This window comes from Bombus affinis, chromosome 10, assembly GCF_024516045.1.
Source record: "Bombus affinis isolate iyBomAffi1 chromosome 10, iyBomAffi1.2, whole genome shotgun sequence".
NCBI classification, from domain to species: domain Eukaryota; kingdom Metazoa; phylum Arthropoda; class Insecta; order Hymenoptera; family Apidae; genus Bombus; species Bombus affinis.
This window is the reverse complement of record NC_066353.1, coordinates 13,138,287-13,164,325: the sequence shown is the minus strand read 5'-3', so window position 1 is coordinate 13,164,325 and position 26,039 is coordinate 13,138,287. Positions and strand designations below refer to the sequence as shown.

The window sequence follows — 26,039 nt, the reverse complement described above, 5'->3', positions numbered from 1 at the left end:
GGCTGAAACGATGGGCCTTTCTGCATATCAACGAGCTATTGGCAAATCGACCGGGAACACGAAAGAGTGGGAGAAAGGCTGCCAGGTCCGATTCAGACCGTGCCGATCCCGTCGACTCGCGTTTCGGGCGAAAAATCCACCGCGACGAAACCTCTCCCGCTCTCCTACCACGCGATTACCTTTCACGAGGTGTCCGATGGATCCATAGGAACGACCACGAGGATGCCAGGGTGATTTCTAACCGGAACAGACTCGAATAGAGTCGACTCGATACGCGATGACTCACGCGGCTAGCGTTAATCGAAGAGGACTCGCGTTGGTCCAATAGGATTCGTTCGATTTGTCACTATTTCATTGTAACGGGTGGAAGATTCGTACGATGGAATTGATGGATCTGGAATTCGAGACGTTTGGATCGCGTCGTTTACTCCTTGGATGATGGATTGGATTAATTGAGCTGTTCCTCGAGTTGTTGAGAGATTCCTTCACTTTGGACGTCATGCTCACAAGTATCTGTCCGCATTTATAACTTTGTACGAAGGTCGATGATTTATGTGCACGTAGTTTAAGAAAATTTAGTCTTGATAGTTTCTTTTTAAGTAATTGGTAGTTGGCTGAATCCACTACTGTATACGTATTATGAGTAAGCACATATCAAATTGCAGAAGCTTAATCGTCTCTAAAATATGAAGAAAGGAAATTTATGGAGTAGATCGAATAAATTCCAACGATCGCAAATAGGAATAATTAAAATAACAAAGAGAAGCCCGTCATCTCGTTTCCTATTATTATAACGATATTGCAATCGATATTGATTCTTTGTAACTCGAGAGTGGATTGGGAATGAACGAACGAGTTGAGGATCACTGAGAATGCTCCACTTTCCGTCTCCGTTTAGCCGCCTTCGCGTGGACCAGCTTCTCGAGCCAGTAGATTACGTATGGTCAATGACCACGCATATACCAAGAGGGATGGTAATAGGCCCACCTCGAGGTGAAGAAGGCGAAGAATCGATATTTTTTTTGCGTGGAACTGTTCGAGATTGTCGGTTCGAGCGAAGATTCGTGATTCCTTTATCGTTTATCGCGAAAGGCGAAATAGAACGGTTCAAATAAAAAGCAAGGCGTACAAAATCAGAGGTAATAAGGTTCCTAAAGTAAGTAATATAGAAGGAAGAACCTAAATGAATCTAAATTTACGAATCTATGATTCTATTCTTTCGTCATCGATCGTATTTCCTCGAAGTGATTATATCGTAGAGAAAATATTCATGGATCAAAAAATTCAGTTGAACTTGAGAAAAAGGATAAGAATAATGACAATAGTAGATCGTGGGAAAGCGCCCATCGCTCGAGTTACAAGAAAACAAGCATTTAGATAATGGAGCCATTGTCTAAATCCCACGACTGTGACCAAATTGAAATCCACTTCAACACCACGGTACAACAGTTGTAAAATAGTTGAATTTTAACAACTGGATGTAAAAATCATTACATTTATCGAATTTCACAAGAGATGAAGAACGGTAAGCTTCGAGTGTATTTCTATAAAGAATGTTGCAATATTGTCACAAGCACGCGTCTTCTGGCAATTCGCTCGGAGACCCCCTTTCTCGAAGAGGCTGCGCAAGCTCTTCGCAATCCTCTCGTACTTTTCTTCCAGCCGGTCGCATTCGTCACGATCGCAAACTGTCTCCCCTGGCTGATGTAATGGACGTAGATTGACAAATCGTGTCTAGGGAATCGCACCGTTCCGTACGCGTCCGATACCCCTCGTACACAAACTCGAAGCACATCGAACGAATTAATATTTTAACAGTCTCCGTCCTTTCATCCTCCATAAATCTATCTCAATTAAGGACAAGTTAGCGCGTTTCTACCTTCTCTTTGTTCGACTGCCTCTCGATTTCTTTAAATATCGTTAACATTAAATCATCACGAAATTCATTGCAACGTGGCTGGTAAAAGAGGATGGAGTAAAACGAATCGAGAAAAACGGTCGCGATTTCAAGGTACAAAAAAGGCACGATACGTATACGATGGATATTCTACTTTCATTTTTCTCCGTGGTATGAAAGACGACTCGTCTGTGTGTTTCGTAAGAGGCACGATTGAAATTAATTTGCCATTTCGCACCTCGATCGGCCGAGTAAAAATCGCGATAATGACGCAGTAAACGGGAGCATTATTCGCGAGTGGATCGGGCACTTGGCTTGTCGTTAAAGCGTAAATCGTGGAATTTAATGAACCACCCGTACCATTAACGCTAACGGAAATGTGCTCGATGATTTATAGTGTTTTACGCGGCGCGCGTTTCACGCGGTCGCCGCACCGTCTCGATCGCCGTTTGGTACCGCTGGTGAATTGTTCGCGAGCCAACGAGTCCTCCCTTTTTTCTCTCTTCTTTAATGAGTCGTCGAGCGTGGGAAGATCGAAAACATTCGAAAAACGCGGTATTCTATTTCCTGGAAAACGATGTCTTCCTGGTGCATCGCCTGGCAAGTAATGGTATCTCATAAAGGTGAAACGTTTCTTACAGAAGGAGAAAATCGATGGAAATGTTGTCCGAGAGAAAAAGCGTGTTGTGTTGATAGTAGTATTCGTTAGTACCTCATTGTAGTCGAGTACTTGTATAAATAAACTTTAAAAGAAACAAGGAAATTAGAAGTTGGTACAAAGTGAAGTATTAATTGTTGCCCTTAAACTTAACATAGACAAAGGATATTATATCTCGATATATATACTCGATATAATTCGAAATTTTATCTCCAATCGAAAACGAACTATCCTGACTCATCCGACACTGATTCGAAAACCACAATTATCACGAAGGTGAATTATAAATATCACGGAGATACGACAACTGCATATAAACGATCGTAAAGTTTTCATAACATCATCAGGATGGAATTCGATGAATCTGGAAACGTGGGAAGCTCGAGGTATAGTCAAGATTGTGCGAGACTCGATTATTTCCATTTACGGGAAATAAGCTTGGAAATCAAGTAACGCCTCGGCCTTCAGCCGGTTACACCGCTCTTGTGCAATATGGTTATCGTATCGCCTTACATTGTGTCGGCTACACGTGAAAAATCCTTCGAAGGACATCGTCGATCCTCTCTGTTCTGTAACGTAGAAGCCCGGTTCTTTCTTTGTATAAGCCAGAGAAGGATAGTAGTCACAGTTCGAGGAATCATCGTACGATCCCCTGGAAAAATTCCTTCTTCACGCCTGATTACACACCTATTCCTCTACCATTCCATAATTACAGCTCCTATGTCGGTTTAACCAAACAGATATTATAATCGAGATTACTCGATGGATACTCTCGTTGAGAAGTCTGAGTTGCGTTCAAGAATAGATTCGATAAACGGCTACAGAAGATCATGAAGCGCGTTGGCGCTTTAGCGGTTAATGAATTTCGTCGAATTAGTTGTACTAGGAGCTGTAATATTTGACCATCTATGGATAATCGTATACACGGCGCGAGTCTCGTGGGAGTTGCGAATCGTTGATCCGAACGTTTCGTTCTCAGACCACTGGACGCAATTGCAAAATTCGAATGTGTGGTTCGTTTGCGTTAAAAATCACGAGAAAAAGGTTGCACGCTCTTCGATCCTCAAACGTCAAATCGTTACATTTACCCTTCTACAGCTTCTTACGAAAACGTCGCTAACAACTACGCTTTATGACCATCTTTACCATTAAAACTGTCTTCATATAAAATTTCGTTAATACTATTCCGATGAATTATGCTTAAGTAAAATATTCCAAAATTGATAAAAGCTTGCTTCGTCATCGTATCTTTCTTACAAACCTGTATTTCCAAAGCCACCTAAGATCTTTTATTCCCATATTTTCATTTTCTTTCCATTCGCCATTGTCTTGGTCAAAAGTATAGCAACGTAATTGAATCGGTTACCGTCGAGACAAACGTGGTCCATTAAACAGAATCACCCCGTCGATCATCTCGTGCACAGAATCCGGCTGAACGAACGCGTTCATCGTCGATCTTCCCTCAGAGATACTGCCTTCGCGAAAATACGATACGAGTTGAACGAGTGTCCCTTATCCCTGGGACGAGCGATAGCCCCCGTGCAAACGTTTTCGTCATTTCCGGGACAGGACTATAATAACTGTCGGCGTCAGACAATTTTAGGTCCGTTGTTTATACTCGGTGAGGCTGACGCGTATACGAGAAGCGGGCGCGAGAGAAGGAGCCTGGGGCAGCGCGCTCGCGGGTATTCGCCGTATAATACTCGGATTGCGCAACCCCCGTGTACCCGCATGTATATGTGCGTATGTACGTACCAACTAACGTATGTACATATCCGCGTACGTTCACGATTCACGCAGATCCTACTCGAGGGAGAAAAGAAAACGAGGCTGATTTGTAGATCGGTCGCGCGCGGTGCGTTGTAAGCGGCCAGATTGAAATCAGAGATGCGACCGAGATTACGTGCTATAAGCAGCGTATAATGGAGAGGATGCAATGAAAGGGATACCGTTGTAGCAATGCCGTGAGCATCGGAGGAAATCCTACGGAGCACACACCGGCGCAACCTGCAACCCTTTTGCTTGTTGGCTTTCATTGCCGGATTTATACCCGGCGAGTCCTCCAGCTAATTTAGAGTCGACTTAATTTTCTCGTGGCAACGGAAGATAAGTTCATTTAACGCGTCTACCACGAGTCGTTCGGTGTCGTATCGAATGACCACTCGACTAGTCCAACTTCTTTCGCTTTTTCTTCTACTTCCACTATGGAGATCGCTCGTTCCGTCCATTATATTCCCGTTATTGTTTCTCCTTGTTCCACCATCGATCGGATCGTCGATATAAAATTGCAATCGCGATTACTAAACGAACGGCTTAACCGCGACCATAGGGTAGAAGGAATAATTGAAAAGGTCCCAGGCGTTTACCAGTTATCGATTGTGCAATTGTGATCGATCGCGGCACAGAGATGTTTGCCTGTCCCCGGTTTCAAGGTCCCAGGTATAAAAGTCGTGGCCTAACTTATGACTTCGTTGTCCGTGGAAATCGACCGAGCTCCGACGAATCGATGATTTCTACATCTCGCGATTTTATGTCTTAATAGAATAATAGTAAATCGATGCTGTTCGCAATAACGTTGCTTCTCTGTTACGTTTATTATTACGCTATTATTATGTTAGTATCTACGCGTTTAGATAAAAATTGTTTATACGTTACTGCTTCCGTTAGGCTCGCCGGCGCGCTATCGATCTTTCCTCGCTATTGACATTTATTTAATCATGAATCGACCGCGGCTACGCGACTTCGGATTAGATGACTCGACCTCGAAACTCTATTCCCAATAACTCTACCAAGTGTTCGTGTCTGGGAATCTGTCCACGTTTTGATCGATGTTCGTGGAACGAGGAATAGTGATACTGCAGGTAGGATAGAATTATTAAATGTTATCGTTATCTTGGGGACGCGTAGCTTCGATTTGCTTATGTTCTAACAGAATTTTACAGAAAAATCAAGCTTTTACCAAAATTGTATTTATTTGTAAATTGAATTAATTAAAATTGAATTAATCGATCAATGAATTAATGACACGTGAATTGTAGAAATTTCGTAATATCGGAAGCATGTACTTCTAACATCCTTATATGACAAACAATCATTTTGTTGACAATGTTTTTGACGCTGACAAGTGTTTCGTTCGCCATTGGATGAGGATCATCGACGTCAACGATTCGCACGGCACTATTGTTGGCGTATGGCTATGAGTTTACTATACGTATAGTTCCCCGTGACGGCTCGTAACGTTACACACTGCTCACAATAACAACGCTTTACGATATGTATGGATAGTTGTTTAACTTGCGCTTCAGCACCCTTTACAGCTGGTTTTACGATATTCGGGACGAACGAACCGGCGGACGCGGCTACCTTTCGTTTTAAACGCTGCGAAAGGTTTAATGCTCGATTGGAAAAGAGCAATTCCCGAGTACGATCGTGGGCGCAATTTTATACTTTCACGAATGAAATTCGTAATGCGCCGCGAAATATAAGAGAAACTACCGTCGAATTTTCACCGAGGATCGCTTGCGCGAATAGTATCGTGTTACCGATAAATCGATTCCAGAGGTTATTACCTCGAAATCCCAATTTTCTTCCGAACGTTTCTTGCCGGAATTTCCTTAAATTAAAATGCAATATCACATTTACGCGATGTAAGTTAACCACCTCGGCCCTTTTTAGGCGTACGACGCAATCTTTTCCCAAAATAATATTTCGCGGTAATTGCTTGTAATCCTACGCAAGTCCCGTGTAACCAAAATAAACTATCGAAAGTTCTCGGAATTGAAAGCAACAAGTAAAATATTTCAAAGTATGTTATAAAATAAATCTTTCGTTTTTATCGCAAATGCAATAAATCGCAAGGTAAGCGTTAACATCAAAAATCGTGAAATTGTTAAAGATTCTACTAAGTTCGTAAACGCTCTGCCGTCACGTTCAATCGTAAATTGAACAGCGGTAGATGCGCTCGCGCGCTCGTGCAATCGCGAGGATGTGTTCGCGGCGCGTTCACTTGGACCCCCATTGGTGTTGTGGATGCCTTTTCTTGTATCGTTCGCACACTAATCTTCGGGATAATGTATTCCGCGGCTCGAAGATACGGCTTCAGCGCACGGCCGCTCGCGCCGGCCTGCAACAACAATCTTGCAGGTTGCGGACGAAGGTCGAAACGGATTATCGGTTGCCGTGATTTGTTAATGCACCACGTGTAATGGGATCTCTTATTCGTGCCGCGATTTAACCAGGAAACGCGCGCATCTAACCAGCGAGTACCAACACGTTTCATCTTTGTTCCACCGTAGTTTCTCTCCTTTCGTAAAATTGAATTCCGCTATGTTAGCGTCATTTCGGTGTCGTACGAGGAAAGTGGGGTAATTTACATTAAATTCATTAATAGTTCATTTGTTCGGTAATAAAATTTATCTCTCAAAACGAAAACTAGCGTATTTTTAAATATTTCTTCTCGAAATATTCCATTTTTTAAGGAAAGTAGTCTAGAAATACTCGAATCTAAAATCTGTCTGCTCTATAATTCGCATGTGGAAATTCAAGAAAATTATTCGTTAAGGGATTCCTCGCCTCTGCATTGCATGTTTGCCTGGAGAGGTTGCCCGCAGCACGACTTGCCCATTACGTAACCCCAACATTCAGAATTTCTATTTAGACGATGTTGTACGAACGTTGCAAGGCCCCGAAGCACCGCGAAAGCGACCACGCAGATTACAAAGTAACGAGTAAACGTAAACACATGAATTCCCGTGTCCGCATAAATTACGGAACAGGCCCGTGACCGTGCAATTATTGCGAGTACGAGTACGGGTCCTTCGGTACACAGGAACACGCGTAAAATTAGATCATGTTCGCGGGAAGGCGAGAAGGAAGTCGATTAAGGCTTTCAGCCCGAAGGTGTGACGCGTTGGAACGAATGTTTAACGCGTGACAAACCAGAGCGGCGCGACAGATCTTATTAAGAAAAGTGTCCGGTGTAACCGCCTTTAATTAATTATCCTTCGTCCGTATTGCACACCTCGTTAACGTTAACGTTCGTGTATAAATGCGAATAGACGCGAGCCAAGAAACCGACAGGTCGTTTGCAAAAATTATGCAATTCCTCGTTTCCGGCATCACCTTAAATGGCGACGAGAAAAGCTAAGTTCAGCTCGACACCCTGTTCGAGACCTCGCGCACAATTATTGCGAACTCAAGCGTGTCGTATTCTTAACGCGCTTCAAAAACCGCGAGACATCGATCCGGTGGACAGTCGTAATCGGTTTGTCGATTAGCCTGTGGAAACAGCTGTCTAATTGATTCTAACGAAGCTATTACGAGGTGGAACGTTCGGTTATTTCGGAGTAAACAGCTCGGTTTGCCCGGCGCTCGGCTAATAAGAAATTCGTCCAGGACATATCCGAGGTTTAACAGAGGCAAAAAGAAGGGAAATCGATCGATGTTGATCGATATTTTTGCAAACGTTTAATGAACCTCGGATATAGCGAATGTAGCCACGATTGCGCGTACAGGGTTACTTCTATTTTTGGAGATAATGGCAGCTGCTGTCCATTGGTGGACCGGGGCCCTCGTTATTTCCCTCTCGAATCGTTAACTTCGAGGTTTCGTACTGCTTTGGCGTTATTGCCTGGCGTCTGATCAAGATGAACCGTATCTACTTCGTACTGCCGCGTTGGCCACCCGTTATAGTTCGCATAATACTATCCCAAGTCCCATGTTTGTGGACACGCTATCAAGATGTTGCTCGACTGTCAATGCTACTCCCAATAGCCCGATTTTCCAAACTTTTTCAATTACCTCGCGGAAATGTATGTACATCAAAACAATAGGTGCTCTAAGAACATAGTACAGTTATTAGCAGTTAGTTTTCCTTTCTTCCTTGAATCGAGTGTGTAATCGGCCGTTTACAATCCATGTGATAACTTTTCATTACAATGAAAGTAATATTTTATTGTTGTAAGAAGTCAACATTTCGTTTCGAAATTCACGAGTATTTCACTAACGTTCTCTCGAAGGGAAATAATTCACTGCTTGAAAATGGTCGATCTATTTCGCGACTGAAGAAGGATTAACCTCTTCGCACAGACCGCGAACATACCCTCCGATCTATCCACGTCATGTTCCACGAAATTCAGAATCTCCGTTGAGGCAGTTTGAGGTGCGCCGAGGCTCGATTCCGCTCCCTCTAATAATCCGAGAAAAATTCCAGGATTCAGACTGGGTTCATCGTTAACGAGGGCCGACGATAACGCTCGGTTAACGAGCGCACTTTTTCGTCGCCGCGGTTCTCTCCGTATGCACCGAACTTTCACATCGCGCGGACCTACGATCGTTGCACAGGTGTAGAGGTCGAACCGCCGTCAGAGTTTTACGAGGTTAATGTGCAAAAGCAGGATCACACGGGTCTGCCTCGGCGTACACGTACTCTAACCTACGCGAGCAGGCACGTAAGCCTGTGATGAATTATACGGCTCGATAAGGTCGTGTGCGTTAATTTATTATCCTTGTAATCGCAGTCCTTCTCTCCCTTCCTTGGCTGTACTTCGCGCTACGAATTAAGCGTCATGCCGCAAAACGGAAAAAAGAAATGAATGAAAAAGAAGACGAAGGGGAAGCGGCGGAGCGAAGGCAAAAAAGGTGGAAGAGGAAAAAGAACAAGGTTCGTCCTGCAAGATGATGATTCTAGGCATCGAGGTTCTAGTTGGAAGCATAGAAAGAACAGGAAACGGAAAAATGCGGAATTTATCGACTGGCTGGCGAAGATCGCGTACGTACGAGCGCGTGCTTGGTTACTTGCTCGCTTGGGCGCAGGTGAAACACACCTGAGCCCGTTCTCGCGAAGGTTAAACACCTGTGACAATGCTCGACAGCGACGCTCAACGTCGCCGTGGCTGACCTTTTCCGAAGCAGCGTTACCTATGCATCGACCGCTTGTCGCGTGTCACCTTCGGCACCATTGTGTCGCTCTGAATGCTCGATCAATGTTAATTTGCACGATGGAAAGCGGGGTTGAAGAGCTTTTTATTAACAGTTTCTCGACGGGACATTTTTCATTAAATACAAGATGATTCATAGATAACGATTATAATGTACGATGATATATATTTCGTTAGCTTTTTTCGCCATGTGTTTATTTTTTTATAGAACTTTAACTGACGTGCGCCATAAATCTTAGTTGGGATGGTCTGTCGTTAAAGTATTAAATACAAGAAAACGTGGTTCCTTATGTTTTACTGATTTTTAAGAAGAAGCGACGGGAGATTTTAATCTTTGATTAGAGGACGATTAGAACGATATAGAATCTCGTTGCACGCTATGAATGGTTGGATTCACGAGCGAGATAAATGTGCATGAGATACTTTATGTCCCAGTACTGAGGCGCCCAATCGATGCAGCCTATGAAACCAAGCTTCGAAACGTCATAGAAATATTACCGCTATCTTTCCACCTCAATTTAATCCTGCCGTCATCTGCTTGCTATCTGTCGATGCATCTTCGTGTGCAACGTTGCGAACCAGTGTAATCGCGACGTAACGGTTTCCAGCTAAACAACGGGCTTCAAAATCACTTACACAAAGAAATTCTTCGTTGCTACTTACGACAACGACGTCTGACGGATCGTTTGAATTTCTTTATCTAAATTACGCTTATCGAACATAGAACAGAAAACGATTAAATACGCAGATCGAAACTCGCTCGTCGTGTGAGAACGCGAAATTACGAAAGAGAAACGGGGCAATTAAAGAAACGGAACGATCGGACGCGAAGGTTGCAGTTGAGGCGAAGAGGAAAGTAGGGGGACAGGGGGAGGCACGACGTGCTGTCGTTCACCAGGCTCATCCGCGAGAGATCACAGGTGAAGGTGCATCGGGAGACGCATCGTGCATGTGCATCTAGCCTCCAAAGGAGAGGTGCATCGTTGCGGCTGCACACGGCTTGGTGCGGTCAGGCCAACCTGCACCTCGGCTCGTCTATCACGGACCGGATAGATTTATCGAGTATCGGCACCTTCGCGTCCCGCGCTAGCCTTCGACAATTTATACACCTTCGCCGGGCTGAAGTGGAGCCGAAGCGGACAGATCCGCGACGAACGTCTAGGCCGGATGACGAGGAAGATTCATCGTCGTAGCCAGCGTGAATGCTACGCCGCTAACGATCATTTTCACCTAACGATCGCGGATCCGACGGTTCTGCCGATAATGCAATAAAGATCGCGAGTCCCACTGTCGAGCCTGTCTTCGGTACTCTTCAACGTGCCCGTTTCCGAGTAGTCTAGACGAGTTCGCATAAGTTTCTACTCCATCGATAATATTTCAGTCGTCCACGAATTCTCGTCGTGGCTCCTGATTATTTAATAGAAGCTTCGATTAAGGAAACCGTCAGGCAAATCCGTGACAAAGTAAATTGACAAGAGAGTAATTTAGCATCGAGCACCGTTTTAATCATTCACACTTCGTAATGTAAAATACCTTGAAGGATTTTGTCACAGTGACAAGTCGAAAAACGTGTTGCGTCGTTTTTATAGCAAGGGTGCGGTATAATTCCTGTTATCAAGAGTCGACACGTACTAGAGAAGACGGTGATCAAGAGGAATAAGTGTTCCTTCTGAACCTTGTCCACGATGGACCGTACCTGTTCGCTATAAATTGAACCTTCTTGACGAACATTAAAATGCAAATGTTGGGAGCAGTAAACAACACAAACCCGGCATTACTTAAATCACTTCTGATACGTAGAAATAATAAGGCAAAAGCGTGGTAATGATGAAATTTGACGTTGCAACTGCCTCTTTGATCATGTGCAACTAAATCCCCGGCGATACCTTTTGCGAGCTGGCCGTGGCTCCATAAAATGTACCGATTCACGAGCATCCGATTACGGAACCGCGATATACGAAGCTCGAAAGTCTCACTCCTGGTTCTACCGGGTCTGGTAATCACAGGGGAGACCTACGGCTTGGCGATTCGAGTAAGACGTTACTTTAACTTTCGAACGTTCGATCCCAAACGCATAATTCATTTGGAGCCTGGAAGGTACCAGGACAGAAGGCCTGTAATGCCAGTAAAGCTTCGCAATGCAACATTGTGAGAGGCGTCGATTTGTTATCCGAAACTTTTTCGGTCCTCTGTAATTACAAAGAGCCATATCTTGTTTCCCGCTTTTTCGTATAGGCCTTTGATATCTGTTGGTTCGATCGTCGCGACGCATCCGCGTCTTTTCCACTCTGTTCCTGCTCGCTCATCGGCGAGAAGACTTCGTAAGAGATCACGTAGCGTGGGTGGAACAATTCGAAGCTAGCCGCGAGCGATTTCACCCGCAGAACGCTTCGCTCTGACGCTCTATCCTCGCCGAGAACTGGTCGTTTAACAGACGTTTACGATCTGACGAGGGGCAATATCGTCGTTTAAGGTGCCTCCGAATTCGACACTTTCGTCCCCACTTGTAAATTGAACCAGAATATCCAGCCTTTGAATGAGTAATTTTAACATATATCTTCCCTTAATTGCGTTTTGGAAAGAAACGTTAGAATACATAGGGACTGGCGATATTTGTGCCGCAGCTGTTCGTTAATATCACATATCTTACATGATTTTTTTTTTTTCGAGTGATATGAATTTCGAAAAGACAGTATTTAAGCCGCGTAAAAGTTAAACATTTACAATGATAAATCAACGGCGACGATTACTGTACCTGTGAATCGTAGATGGTAAATTTAAAGGAGGGGCATAAATGGAATAATTCAATGGGTTTTACTTTATAACGGGTATTGCTTAAATGACCGGGATTGTCCTGTAATAAAGTTTCATATATCGTGAACCTTCGAAATTCAAGCGCCGCGTGTGCTCGTTTCGACGTCGACCGTATACGAATCGGCATGCACGGGCTCCGTTTCCGCGTTACTTTCACCGTAGTGGTATAATCACGCCTTTGTCAATTAGCGTGCGCCAGGCGGCGGTTAATTATAATAAAGACACGTTAATGCAACGCTCGGCGAAGAGATAATCGCCCCTTTCTGGGCGTGTATGATTTTATTATGCATTCCTTTACGTTTCTGCTTCGCCCGCTGTTACGCGGTTCAATTAAAGGCCATCGTACAGCTTCTACCTCCGAATTTACGAACCTCCGGCATCGATATAACCCATCCCCGCATAAAGAACTAATTATACCCTGAGTGCTTTAATTTCTAACAAATTGTCATTTTCTTAGGAAGAATCTTAAACCACCGTAGTATCTCTCTTCTCCACTGCAAACAGTAGATTCGATAAAACGCCCTAATTAATGTTCAACACTTTCTCGTCTAACGTTATTTTACTTCAAAACGACATTCTCATTACAGATAATTTCTAAATGACTCTCTTTTAAATCAAGAACAGTTTTTATTTGTATCGTGCACATTTTCTTATTTGGTACACAGTCGTTATAAGCGATCTCCTTTCACACGAGTTAAATATATAATGGAACCTATTGTTACTACCTGAATCGTCACAAACGCTACGGACTTTTCGAGCAATCTGATGTTCGTCCAGACATATTTCACCAGATACGCGCCAAGTTAATCGCGCTATTACCATTGACAAGGTGTCTGCTACGCAGATGGGCTAAATTTCATTTTATCGTAAAGTTCACTGCGCGTCCGCGTGCGAGAGAACGTCGATAAATTCGAAAGCAGCCCGGTGAAAAAATCTTAATCTACGATTAATTGGTACAAGAGGGGTCATCGGCTAATCTCCGTTTCGCCGCGCGAAACCGGAAACTTAATTGAAAACTCGCGTCTAACGAGTTCCGCGATGCGGGTGGCATGTCCACCCACCTAGCTCGTATTCGTGCACGCGTATTCAAGAGAACGGTTCGCGCATATTTCTCCGTGCACCACAGCTTACGTCCGGCTGATCGTACAATATATGATAATCGATGATGCTGCACGACAGGTTACCGCGAACGAAACACGATTCATCATTGGACGGAACCGGGCTGAACTCGAACACCGGGTTATCATTTCAATACGAGCACCACTTTTTTCCGTAATTAATATTGATTAATTGATCGAAGCACGTTTAATGATTGTCAATCAGCTGGCCATTGTGCCGCTGTCTTTGCCGCTTTGAATTCGCGTAAATGATGGCGGAGCGCTTCCTGCTGATAGCATTTCCGATAGCCTCGACCTGACCACCTCCGGGGATTGATGAATTTTCTAGTTGATTATTTTAGAAAGGCGAGATAAAGATCTCGTAACGCAAGGTCTCGTATGTGGAAGATTTAGGCGTCGTTCGTCGCTCAAAAGATGACATTCGAGACAGCACAGAGATAAAAAAAGGGAATATTTCAATCGAGCGATTTTTAAGAAAAAAAAGAAATGGAAAATTGCGGAACCGGCGCCACTTGCTACACTTGAACGTATACAAGCTTCCGATAAGTGATTTCCACGAAGTTGTGAAAATTGAACGGTGATAATACAGTGGCAATTCCTGTTCGAACGATTGCATTAATTTTCCAGTCTACGACTACGAAGTTCCGAAGCGACTTTGCCAGTGAATTAATCGAATACGGTTTGTTCGCCACCGGCGATTTCCACTTATCTCTCTTTACCGCCTCGCTCTGTTCGATTGCTGGCAGCAGAGCATTAATGTCCGCCTATTATCCCTCAATTTGGCAGATTCGAAAAATCCACGGTACAAACTCTGCCCATAAATCGGCGGATTAACCCCGCGTTTAACATTATCAATTACCCCCTTGACTGTAGACTCGCCGGGTCATGAAAGTCTTTGAAACGTGTGCGCCGAGAGAAAGGTGCTCGTAAACGCAAGGGGAGGAAGCAAGAGGAGAACGTGGAGTAACGAAGACGCGGAGGAGGGTGGGAAGATGCAACGAATAGGAAGGCGAGACGTGATAAAACCGCGTTATTACCGGTAATGCTCGGGGTTAACTCGGCATAGGCGAGGCGTTGATGGAAGAAGAGCAAAGTTTGTATCGAGGGAGACGCTCTGTATAGCAAGGAGGAAGATTTTCCAACGATTTTCCAGAAGGTTCAGGATTCTTTCGAAAATTTTCTCCAGGGCAAGAGAACGGCACGCGAAGTAATGTTGTGTGATGCGACATCTTATCACGACTTTGACTAAGGAACGACGGCACGTAACGATTGAAAGAAGGACAACGAAGCAGGAAGAATCGGACACGGGTTAAAGAGCTAGACAAGCGCTGTCAGAAAGTTCTGATGACTTCGTGCTCCATTAGATACCAAAGATCATAGACCTCGAGCAGAGCCACGGCAAGAGTTAATAACCCTAACGAGACGTCCAGAACACAGAGATTCAGAGAGGGAGAAATAGCTCGCGTATCGGTGGGGGAAGAAGTGTCCGAAGCAGAAGCTAATTAAGCGAAACCGCCCGTACTGGCAACGTACAGAAATTACGGTTAATAATACCGTCGTGGTGGCGCTCGCTAGCGCGAGTACACGTTCCGAGCTCGACCGACTGTATTCATAATGATTCCTCGATACGATTGGACGATCGGCCTGGCCGTAGTCTTCTTCCGAGATTTCTCTAGCGATAAGGGCTGGAGAACACGAGGGCAGGAGATAGTATCTGTAACGCTGACTTTTATGCTAAAATTTTCCGTGCTGAATTCCAGGACCACGGAAAAAACGTTCCTGGAAACGCGCGTCCGCTATGCATTACGATCATCGTTATTACTCGTATCGAACAGACGACCATAACTTTCGAAAGGAACGTATTATGCTGGGAGCGTAACGCGATTATAATGATTAATTTGCTTATCGCGAGAACATCTTGGACGTTTTCGACTCGGTAACTCGCGACTTCTCGAATACTAAAAGGGAAACGGCTTTGGAGCGCGGCACGGCGAGGCGTGCGTGCTGTGTCAATCCCAATATTTACGACGTCTCGAATTCAAAGGTCGGTCAGCTGAAATACGAGGCTGCGATTCAATTAAAAATCAATCTCTGCCACGATCCATCAAACCAACGAAACATAGGCGGGGGCACACGGGTTCGCGTTCGTTTTCCACTCATGCATCTTCGGTCGAACGCGTTTCTGGTCAGCTGGCGTGCACCAGAGCAACCACAACGGCCGTTTGCATAAATCTCCAGGTCGTTGATTCACGGCGAACAACGATAGGGACTCGCGTGCGTGCGTGCGTTACGCAATATTCCGCGTTGTACCGCGCGCTCTGCCGCGAACACATCGTGTCTCTCCCACCGAACGAAATCGATTACCTCTTAATCCCGTTATCTCGCACGAGTTTCTTCATCTCTACGAGAACCAGGAAACCAAACCTTATGAAAAGATCGAAATCGAGGATCGAACTGTATAAAGAGATTGTCATCGATTAAAAAATATAAAATTTGAAACTTTGCGATAGTCGGTAGTATCGTTCAAAGTATTCTGTGTTTTTTCTCCAGTCAGCCACCGGATAAACGACAAATGAAACCGGTTTCCCGATACATCCGTGCTCCGTCGAATTGCGTACGCGCGTCCCGTGACTCGTGCGACTTTATCGAATTCTCTAGCGAAATTTTTACGTCAGGAACAAGATTTCGAGAACATAAAACGTCCGTCGGTGAACATGGATATGCTCCTTCCGTGTAAGATGTATACATTCGTGAACGCGGATTCTAAATACGACAGAATACTACTTGTCGCGGCATTAATTTCAGCGGAACGCTCGATTGGCTATCATTGGTGATTATTTTGGAATCAAGAAAAGTGTCTAAGAAATATTTACGGTGCATCGCATAAGGTAAAAGGTCAACGATATGAGTACGATCGTTCTTGGTAGCTTTTAGCCGAGGGGGGTGAACGTCGATCCTTGAACTTTGGTATTAAATACCTTTGAAATAATTTGTTCGAAGAAAATTCATCATAATTAATATTTCTCAATTCTTTTTTGCTCCTGTCTTTCTCGAATTAATGAAATAAAGCTAACCACGTTGGGAATAAGTAGAAGGTACGAGTACGCGGTTGGATCGAGAGAGGGGCAACAAGGTGAATAGCGATGGAAGAAAAAAATCGAAATGGAGGGGAAAAGAAGAAGCTTGATTAAATTGTAAAACGCCTCATATAGAAACACATAGCAGCAGCCATTTAGCCGCGTTAATCCACCTTGATGTTGCTCGTGTTCGATGGTGTCCGATCATGGAGGCGAACTTTTTCTCTTCGCCGGAACAAATTGCGAGTAACGAGTAACGATACCGCGGCGATTTCGTGTACTCGAAATTACGCGGCACTAATTACCAGCATTTACCAGCAAACGAGCCATTACCACGTAACGAGGTAAGCCTTGGAAATTACAATTTTACGTCGATTACGCGGCGATCGAAACGGCGACTTCGATAATCGAATGAAAGACGCGCAGATAGCAACGAACCACGGTCAAAAGTTAAACCACCGTGTCAATATTCCACACTCGTTCCAAGCCAGATTGCAGCGTCGATCGATCGCGAATCTATTGGCCTCGCTGTGTATTAATTAGTAACAGTAATGTCACGGACGAGTTTGCATGTGGCCACGTGGGTGAGCGGTCGAGAGAGAATCGATGGGGAGTGAAAGTTAGTTCTGAAGCGAAGCAGGAGAAGAAAAGTGAGTAGAAATAGATCGAGGAAGAGGGGGGGAAAAAGGGACGAGGAAAGATAAAAGACGCTCGTGGAGCTAGGTCAAGAAGGAAGGCGAGAAGAAAAGTATAGATGGTAGATAAAACACGGGTTGCGACAAAAAGTAGCAGCAATCGTAATTAGCGTAGTTTTTGCGGCAGGTAGTTCGCGGTAGGCCTGTGAAACGATTGAACTTTCAGCTAAATTTCCTTTCAACCCCGGGAAACATTGCCCGCAACCCGTGGCTTGTAGATTAGCAGAGTTTATAACGGAAGATTTACGACAATGTTGCACGGGTGCCGAGGCACATCGGCATAAATCGCACGTTTAAATAATATGTACAAGTGGAAAAAAACTGGCGTTAATAACGGCCGACTGGTTGTTTTCCTCGATCGTTCGATGCATCCGACCGCTCCGAGCGGTATCCTATACCAAACGCGTGCTTTTATTCTCTGACTGAAAGTGGTATCGTTTCCTTAGAACCATATATGTCACTCGCTGGATAATCTACGATTCCACGAAATATAGTAATTAACGGGCAACACTAACGAACTCGAGCTATTTTCCACAATTATGCGTCGGCCAATGAATTAACGATCCATTGGACGTTTCGTGTACGTAAAGCTCGATGAAATGACGAAATACTCTGAAATAAATGAGATTATAAGGTTGCCAGTGTTTCAGGTTGTTCGATGTTGCGCCAGTGGCCGGTTAATTAATATTCCATCGTTCTTTTTTTCTTACAGTGTCGCCGCCTTTGCCGCCTCTGGGAGAAACAGCGTGGGAGAGAAACCGGGAACGAGAGCGCGAGAGGGTGCGAGAGAGGAGCACGGAGAATGAGCACAGGGAACGGCAGCAAGAAAGAGAATCAGGGATCAGAGAGAGGGAGCCGCGGGATCGAGAAAAGGAACGGGATCGCGATAGGGAGAGGCAAAGGGACAGGGAAAGGGACAGAGAGCGGGACGTGTCGGTCCGCATGATGGAACCGCTCGATCCTGTCTTCGTTTCCCCCTCGGCGGCCCTACTCGCGTTACAGAGGATAAAGGAAACGTCCCTGTAAGTACTTTTACCGATCGTATCGCGGTAACCGCGGCGAACGAGCCGATTTTTACCACGCTCTTGACAGATGTGTAGCAGGGGGCGCATACACCTTCGTATGTACGCTTTTTTCTTCTTATAAACGAGCAACAGGATGTGCTCTATTATCGAAGAAAGTAGAACTCGGAGTATACAACTGCTGGCTTATTCCTAGAAGCAACATTGTCGACCGTATCGTGTTTGAAGCAAATTAAGCGTTCCGATCAAATTTTATATTCCAGTGGAAAGATTACGTTGCAATATCTGCTATCTTTTCTCGCATCGTAAGAACGTCTGCGCACACTATACATTCACGAAACTTCATTGAAATCGGTAATAGTCCTTAAATACGTGACAGTTCGGAGTAGGATAGATTGAGAATCTAACGTAAGCGTCAATTACGCCATTGAATGGAGTCGACAAAGGATTTACATAGGCTGCCATCCGGCTAGCCAGGGCTGACTTTATTATCAGTTTACAATCGGTCGAAAACAGCAGGATATCGCGGCCGGTCGGTCGCCGCGCCGATGCGATGGTTACGTGCCGTCATATTTCATCGAATGTACAAGCACGTCCAGGGTTAATAGGACGAGATCGTGCACCCGCTGTAAATCTCGTTTAATTTGCTCTCGTGCGCTCGCGAGTGTCTTTTCCATTGTCAAGCGAGCGTTCTGTACCCGATCTCGGCGAAAAGACCCGACGTTAGAAAACATAGTAATCTCGTGACACCCGGGTGCACGCTAACAAACCTCATTTCATACAGAGCGTCACGATTTCTTTCCAACGTGTGTACGTCTGTACCGACTGGATGACGAGTCTCGCGGATCGCTGTGAATAATAATTTTACCTCGTCTCTCGGTGCCACGATGACGGACGATGACATAACGGTCTGTCTATCCTCCTATCTTGGAATTCGCCTCTTGATCCTTGCTTCGGTGTCAATGACTTTATTAGAGCTTCTGAACGGCCCTCGAAGTCCTTAGGCTAACTTTGCTGTCGTTCCTTCTCGTTTCGTTTATGGAAACATTTCGTGCTCGCAAATGTGGACTTATATGGTTGTATAGTACATTTATTCCGACTTTAACTCTTGTCACTGTAACCAACAGTTGATATAACTGTGAATTTACGTTGTTTCGCCCCTCTGGACAGATCGATGCCAATAATGGTACCCGCGGATCGTGTCCGTAGATCACGCGTACCGTGAAATCGTCACCAGTATCACGGATCGAGGCCTGTCTTCTCGTGTCCCAATGCCGTTAACCGATAGTTATACTTTACGTTTCTCATAAATCTCCACCGGTTGGTTCGTTGTCTGTTTCCGTCTGGATGTACGTGCACGCTGGCGACTTCCATACGCGAGCCAGCTACGCACGTGTACACGCACCGTTGTACATCGGTACCCGCATGTCAGGGCCCTCCTGCGGAGGAACTGCCGCAAGCTTACAGCAATACTTCACGACAAATGTACTTTCCAGTTCCTCCTTCGCCTTTCCAGCGAACCACGCGGTTACGGCTTCGTCTTCGAAACAATGATCCATTTGGTAGTCCTTCTGTACACGCGGTGCAGGAGATTTCGACGCCGAGGAAGCTGATGGAATTATCGCGGAATAAATTGCCGCCTGGATTCTGTATTGTCGTCGAGAACTATGGGCATATTAATTATCGCGAAGAAATAGCTACGCTACGAGTTTACGACGCGGCGGTTTCTGAACGTGTTAACGCGAAAGTGATTTATTGCTGATAATTCCTTAATTATTTCGTCTATTGTAGTATCATAAACAGTATCTTACACTATCAATGTAATCCGAACTCAACCAGATTAAATTATTTGGAGAAGATTCGAGACAGCTTCACCGTTAGTGACTTTTCGACTAATATTTGATATACTAAAATTGATATAGCATATAATATATATCTATGCGCTAGTTATAATCCACTCAGTGTCAAAGGTGGAGGTAATTTTGAGTATTTATTCTGACGACGAGACGTTATCTAGTCAGTTGTCCAATAAATCACATCAAATCAACCTTAAATTTATCGGAAGTTAGTTAGAAATTATTTTTATTCCCATTCAAGATCCCAGTTCTTGGCTTTTCGCTCCGAAATAATCATAAGAACTATTTTAATTCCCTTTCCTAGTTTTATTTAAATTTCACTTATAGACCAAGACCGCTTATTTTCATCTCGTGATTAATCTTTTTTAGCATCTCCCCTCTCTATGCAAGTTTCTTTAGAGCGTTTATTTCTACGTTGATGTAATAAATAATTCCCAATTTTCTTTCAATCTAAAAATCCAATTTCAAATTCAAAATCTCAGAAGAGTCCCGAGTCATATTTGCAGTTCGTATAGTTTCTACGTTGTATGAATAAATACCGCAAGTATAAAATATCCGACGTGGCTTAAAAATAATATCCCACTGTGTATCGTCCATGAAATCACGCGATCTACGTAGGTGCGAAACCATCAGAAACATCTCATAGCTGTGTTTGAAAGAATAAAGCCATAAACGCAGGTCGAGGTCGTGAAAATCGGAAAATCGTGCGAGAGGGTTTTGTTCTCCGGCAGCGGGAGGATTGTCGGGATAGAAGCGAGTCGGATTATCGCGAGTAGAAGCAGATTTATGCCAGTTTAAACAGCGAGCTGCGGGTCTGGTTTACGGCACGAAGCGTGCGAGGCCAGGCTTCGTCCCGATGAAATATGGTCTGGCCAGGGATGCGTCAGTGGTACCACTGGTGCCGTTTTATCCAGTTAACTTGAAACGCGAATTCCACATGGTTTCGAGGATAGAAACGCGTCAACGTAAATTCTTCACACGTGGACTGGTACCGATCCTGAAATACGATCGCTTGATGCTAGGAACATCGGACTAGCTTTCAAAAAGATCAATTCGTAATTTTTCATAGAAATTTTACACATACATTTTTCCATCGATGTTAAAGTTCCGAGAACGGTATCGTTTCACTGTCTTGAGCAAGTTGCCTCAACGAATCAAATAAAGTTGTGAGGTACTTTAAATTATCTTTTTAACAGTTAGCCGCGACGATCGATTAGGCGAGACAATTGACCGTAAGTACGAATTTGGTTGCGAAACAAGTTTCGCCGGGTGTCGACTCGCAAGATTGATCGATTCGACACGCCTCGCTTCTTTTTAGTAGCTGGAGACGAGATTGAACAGCCGGTGCACGTCGTTAGAAGAATCTTTTAGCAGATGATCGTTGGTGATCTCGAATCGATAAGAAGTGGTGATTCCAGGGTCGTAAAACGATTATCATTGCTTAACGAGAAAATCTACAGCAATTAGCCTGTTTCTACAGTTCTAATTTATCTCGTATTTATTTAGTTTTCATTTGTTACTTTTTACAATGAGAATATACATATTTATCATATGAAAACAATTAAGGTTTACGAGTGAATAGAAAGAAAATAATTACAAAAGTTATAGTTCCCGAATAAACTTGACAGGAGCATTACGTATCATTTTGCTATTTTTAAAATGAATGCACAGAAGTTTCAATGTGCTTGTATGATTAGTTACTCGATGATCTAAGTGCTTTAAAATTATAATAAACTGCCGCGTAAATTGCGAGCCGATTGCAAACGATAATGGAGTATCAACGTTTACCCCCATTGGCCACGGTATAATGGACAAATAATTCATGAATATGCATGGGAATGGAGTGTAAAATGGACCACGTTTCGACGAAGGGGCTTGTGATTTATGAATGCATTTAAAGTGTACGCGCCACTACAGGCTTACGTACGATATCAAGGCTTTGAAAAGAAACTTAATAAAGAGACTTGATACAATTATGTAACTATCGCTGTGATTACTACTTGAACTACATTCGCAACGAAACCTTCTTAAAAGTTTTCGTTTAAAGAATGCTATCGAATCAAAATTCCTTCTATTAATTCATATTTCAACTTCACGTTTCTGTACCTATACAGCGAAGGATAAGGATTTAAACATTTTCGCCTTCGTTGTCTTCAAATTCGCACGAAAGTGACTATCTGGTCATCAATCGATAACAGCCGCTTATTACATACTTCGAAATCTATGAATCCGTTATGGAAAATCATAGGTCGTCACTCGAGCACTTGAGAAAATATATGTGACTGATTGACAGCTCTTTTAATACGATAACTCGTATACGATGTAACTCGTACATCCCGTTAAAAGATCTGCGACCAGCCGTTCCGTTGCTCTGTGTGCGCTTCCATGTAATCGCGCAGATTAACGTAATGACCGCCGCTTCTTTCCCTCCTCCACACCAGCGGCCAGAGCTCGTGGTGTTATTCATAAGGCAAATTCTTTTTCTCTAATGTGTGTACACCGACGTATTTGTTCCGTGATCGTTTCACGTCGCAAGCAATTTCACTCGTTCTTCGTTCGAACCGGTCATAACGCATCGGAACACATCGATCAATGAATAATGCATACCAAAAACTTTCTGTATAAATCCATGGTGAATGCGGCCGGATCTGTCGGAATCTCCTCGTCGACGAACGAGAAATAAAGTACGATGGTTGGTCGATAGTCGTACGCAGGTAAGATAAAATAACGATGAAGACGTCTTATCCATATCTGAATTGAAATCACGGCGGGCGACCGTTCCTCGAATTTCTTGCCGCCCTTTCGCTCGTCGTAATCAGCGTCGCTGCGGGAATCGGACATAGTTCGGTGAATCGAACAACGATACGCCGCTAAAAGGTGGTCATGCGCTGTCAAACTCGAGTTCGATTGTTTCGCGTGTTGCGTAATTGGCCAGGATTACTTTTACGAAAGAATCTTTTCGTTTCTTCTTCTCCTTCTTTCGAAAGTCACTTGTTTTATCGAATTAAATCAAAGTTGATCGTAAATATATCTGAAGATGTCTGTTTGAAATTTCAGGGTGTTTCACAAGCGTCCCGCGCTCGCGAGTGGGTTAGGAATCGGTGGCAGAATGAACGCCGGTGTTGGAGGAAACGGCGGTAGTTTAGCGGTGGACAACGAATGCGGCGACGCGTTGAAGAGACGCAAAGTTCACCGATGCGACGTAGCGGGCTGCGACAAAGTGTACACGAAGAGTTCTCACCTGAAAGCTCACAAGAGAACTCACACCGGTAAGTGTAAATATTAAATTAATACTTTCACTTAAGTTGATGCAACTACTTTACTTAATTACTTTACTTAATTTAGCTTAAGTCCAAATAAATTCGAAGCTAGTTTTATTTTTATCCACTTTTATTGTTTGGTACTTCGATGGAGCCCTATGCGCTTGATTGCCTCGCGATGATTCACGCATGCTAGTCATAACGATCACGGACGTAGAACGCGAGTTTCGTCATCCTCAGCTCCGGTCCTTCTTTTCTCTCACAGCGAAGGATCACGCCGGTTCATAGGTGACGTTACCGTTTCAAGGTGACGGCACAAGGTGTGCTCACAATTACGAGAAGAAACCGAGCGAGCGGCGCGTAACACTTTGAACAGGCGACCGACGAACAGAGGCTAATTGCTGGGACAATATTCCCGTGAATGGCTCGTTGTGATTCCACGCGGTCGCGTTTCTTTGCGCTTTCGTTGCGTTGCACAAAACTCCGTGGTCTGATATTCCCTGCGATCCGACGCAAATGGTAAAAGGAAATTCTCCTTTTTGTTCGCCGCAATTCTGACCTCGCTTTAACGTGCTCCCTTAGTCATTAGCCGATCTTCCCACGTTAACTCCACCGGGGGCAGTGTTATTAACAAATAAAATAGCGAGATTCGTCCCGATATAATACTTAACTCTAACATATAGCCGATGGTTAAACGGCCTGTCGCATTGGATGGGTCAACGAGCCGCGACCGCGAGCCATTACTCATGGACCGCCTTTGATTCTCAGTCGAGATACTCGAACGGAAAAGCGCGGTGAACAGAAGTCGCGTTGGTCACGAGGATACACGTGACCGGCCGCGCGATTTCAGGAATTTTTATCGATACTCTATGCGGGAGAAGGATTCGGTAGCTTGGCTGTTTGCTCACGCTGCCGTTTGCGACGCTCGCCGAATGCCAAGCATATTCGTCCCATAGAGTGGGTTTTTCAAACGACCAATTGGAAGTCTACGAAGAAGAGGGTCAGGGGTCTTCGACATTCGCACGGCGAATCGTATGGCCTGGTGCCGCTTAGAAATTCGATAGTACGGCCAAAGTGACTACACGCTGAATACTATCCATCGAGTATGCATTTTTAGACGCGGCCCCCGCGTTTCGTTGGTACAGTCATAGCCGGCCATTTATTATCGCCTCGCGAGAACCTGGAAGAGGTCACACACCGTTCGTTTCTTGGTCTATACACATCGCGGCGGCCACAACCACACATGTGTGTACACAACGTCGAAGGAGCCGCGGCTTGAAGAATTTCCGGTGGATAGGTACCTTCGTGAAGGCATTGCCGCCGTCTACAGAGTGCAGAGGCGGCGGGGAGAGGGCGTGGTCGTGAGAACCAGGATCTTTTGTCTGGTCCATGGTTCAACCAAGACGGTGTAACCGCGGTGCTCAACCTGGCCCGAACGGTCGCGGCCGTGGGATTCTCGTGCGAAAAATTATAATTCCGCCGCGTTTCTCTACCATGGATGTTAGTTTTAGAGACATAATGGGACGTGAGATTTCCCTTCCTTCTTCCGTTTGTTTTTAACTTTCCAACAATATGCTTCTGCTCCGTTCTACATATAGTTAGCGACAAGAAAAAGAAAGTGACAAAATACAGTACGAATTGGTGTGCTGTTATGGGTCTTAGACAGTGACAACGAAGACGATGTTAAATGTTAAATTTCATTTAAATGTCAGAGCCGGGTACGTTTGTAGTACGTCGTATAGCCACGCTTGCTGTAATAATTGTTTCACCGATTGTGCAGCACGGTCGTAGAAACGTGGACCGGCATGTCTATCCATCATTCTAACACCGCGATATTATGCAGCCATCGAGATATCTTTACGATGGCGGATATACTGGCACTCTGGATGTGGGAAATGCCAATTCATTGATTACTGTAATTTCTACCATTCCACGGCATAAATCGTTTTACCGCGGATCGTGCTCGCGGCGAAACGGTCGCTCCGTCTGCTCCTCCAAGTGTTGGAATTTGTCTCGTATGAATAACCTATTGTTCCGAAAGGTCGGCGGAAAACGGGGTTATCAGAGGCACCGTGGCAGTTTTATTAAATAATTTTACACGCGGTTTATCGTCTGGTGAACTCGCGATAACTATGGTCATCGTATGGTATGAAGGTTAAAGTAGATGAACGACGGAGAAAGTTCAGGAATTCAAGGGTATTCGAAAATTGGAAGTTTTTTGATCATAGAACGAGTGATCAATAAAACAATGCACAGTTTGCAGCGCATAAATCTTTCATTTGTTAACGCGATTTCTCTGAAGTTAAAATCAGGATGAAATTCCGAAACATCCATTTTTTCCCACTGACAATTCGGATCGTCGGTTGTCGAGCGCCATCGTTCCGAAATCGATCGGCTCCCACAACCAACAAGCCGAAAAACAGCGAATCGAAGCCAGCTAACCATGATTGATGATTCTCACGGCTCGAACAGTAGAATTTGCATCGAATTTATATCGTGCCGCTCGCAAACTGTATAATGGAGTAATAGCGGGCCGCTGCTACCGCTTTCGATATCGTGTATCTTCCCAAACACACGCCACGAACATCGGAAGTTACATTGTGCGGCCAGGGGAGGCGAAATATTACGAGGATGCGGTAAATGCCGGCTACGGTTCTCCATAATAGCGCTGCCGCTTTCACGATGCGCTGATCGACGTGAAACA

General features: G+C 44.5%; 1 protein-coding gene across 5 annotated transcripts in view; it reads left to right on the top strand.

Moving 5' to 3' along the window:
* The window catches only part of LOC126920921 (Krueppel-like factor 6), a 289,042-nt gene that overhangs the window by 251,821 nt on the left and 11,182 nt on the right, over positions 1–26,039 (top strand). For all 5 annotated transcript variants that reach the window (XM_050731929.1, XM_050731928.1, XM_050731930.1 and 2 more), the window contains 2 exons: positions 17,910–18,219; positions 23,133–23,344. In XM_050731929.1, the coding sequence (XP_050587886.1) occupies positions 17,910–18,219; positions 23,133–23,344 (522 nt within the window). The remainder of the gene's footprint in view (positions 1–17,909; positions 18,220–23,132; positions 23,345–26,039) is intronic.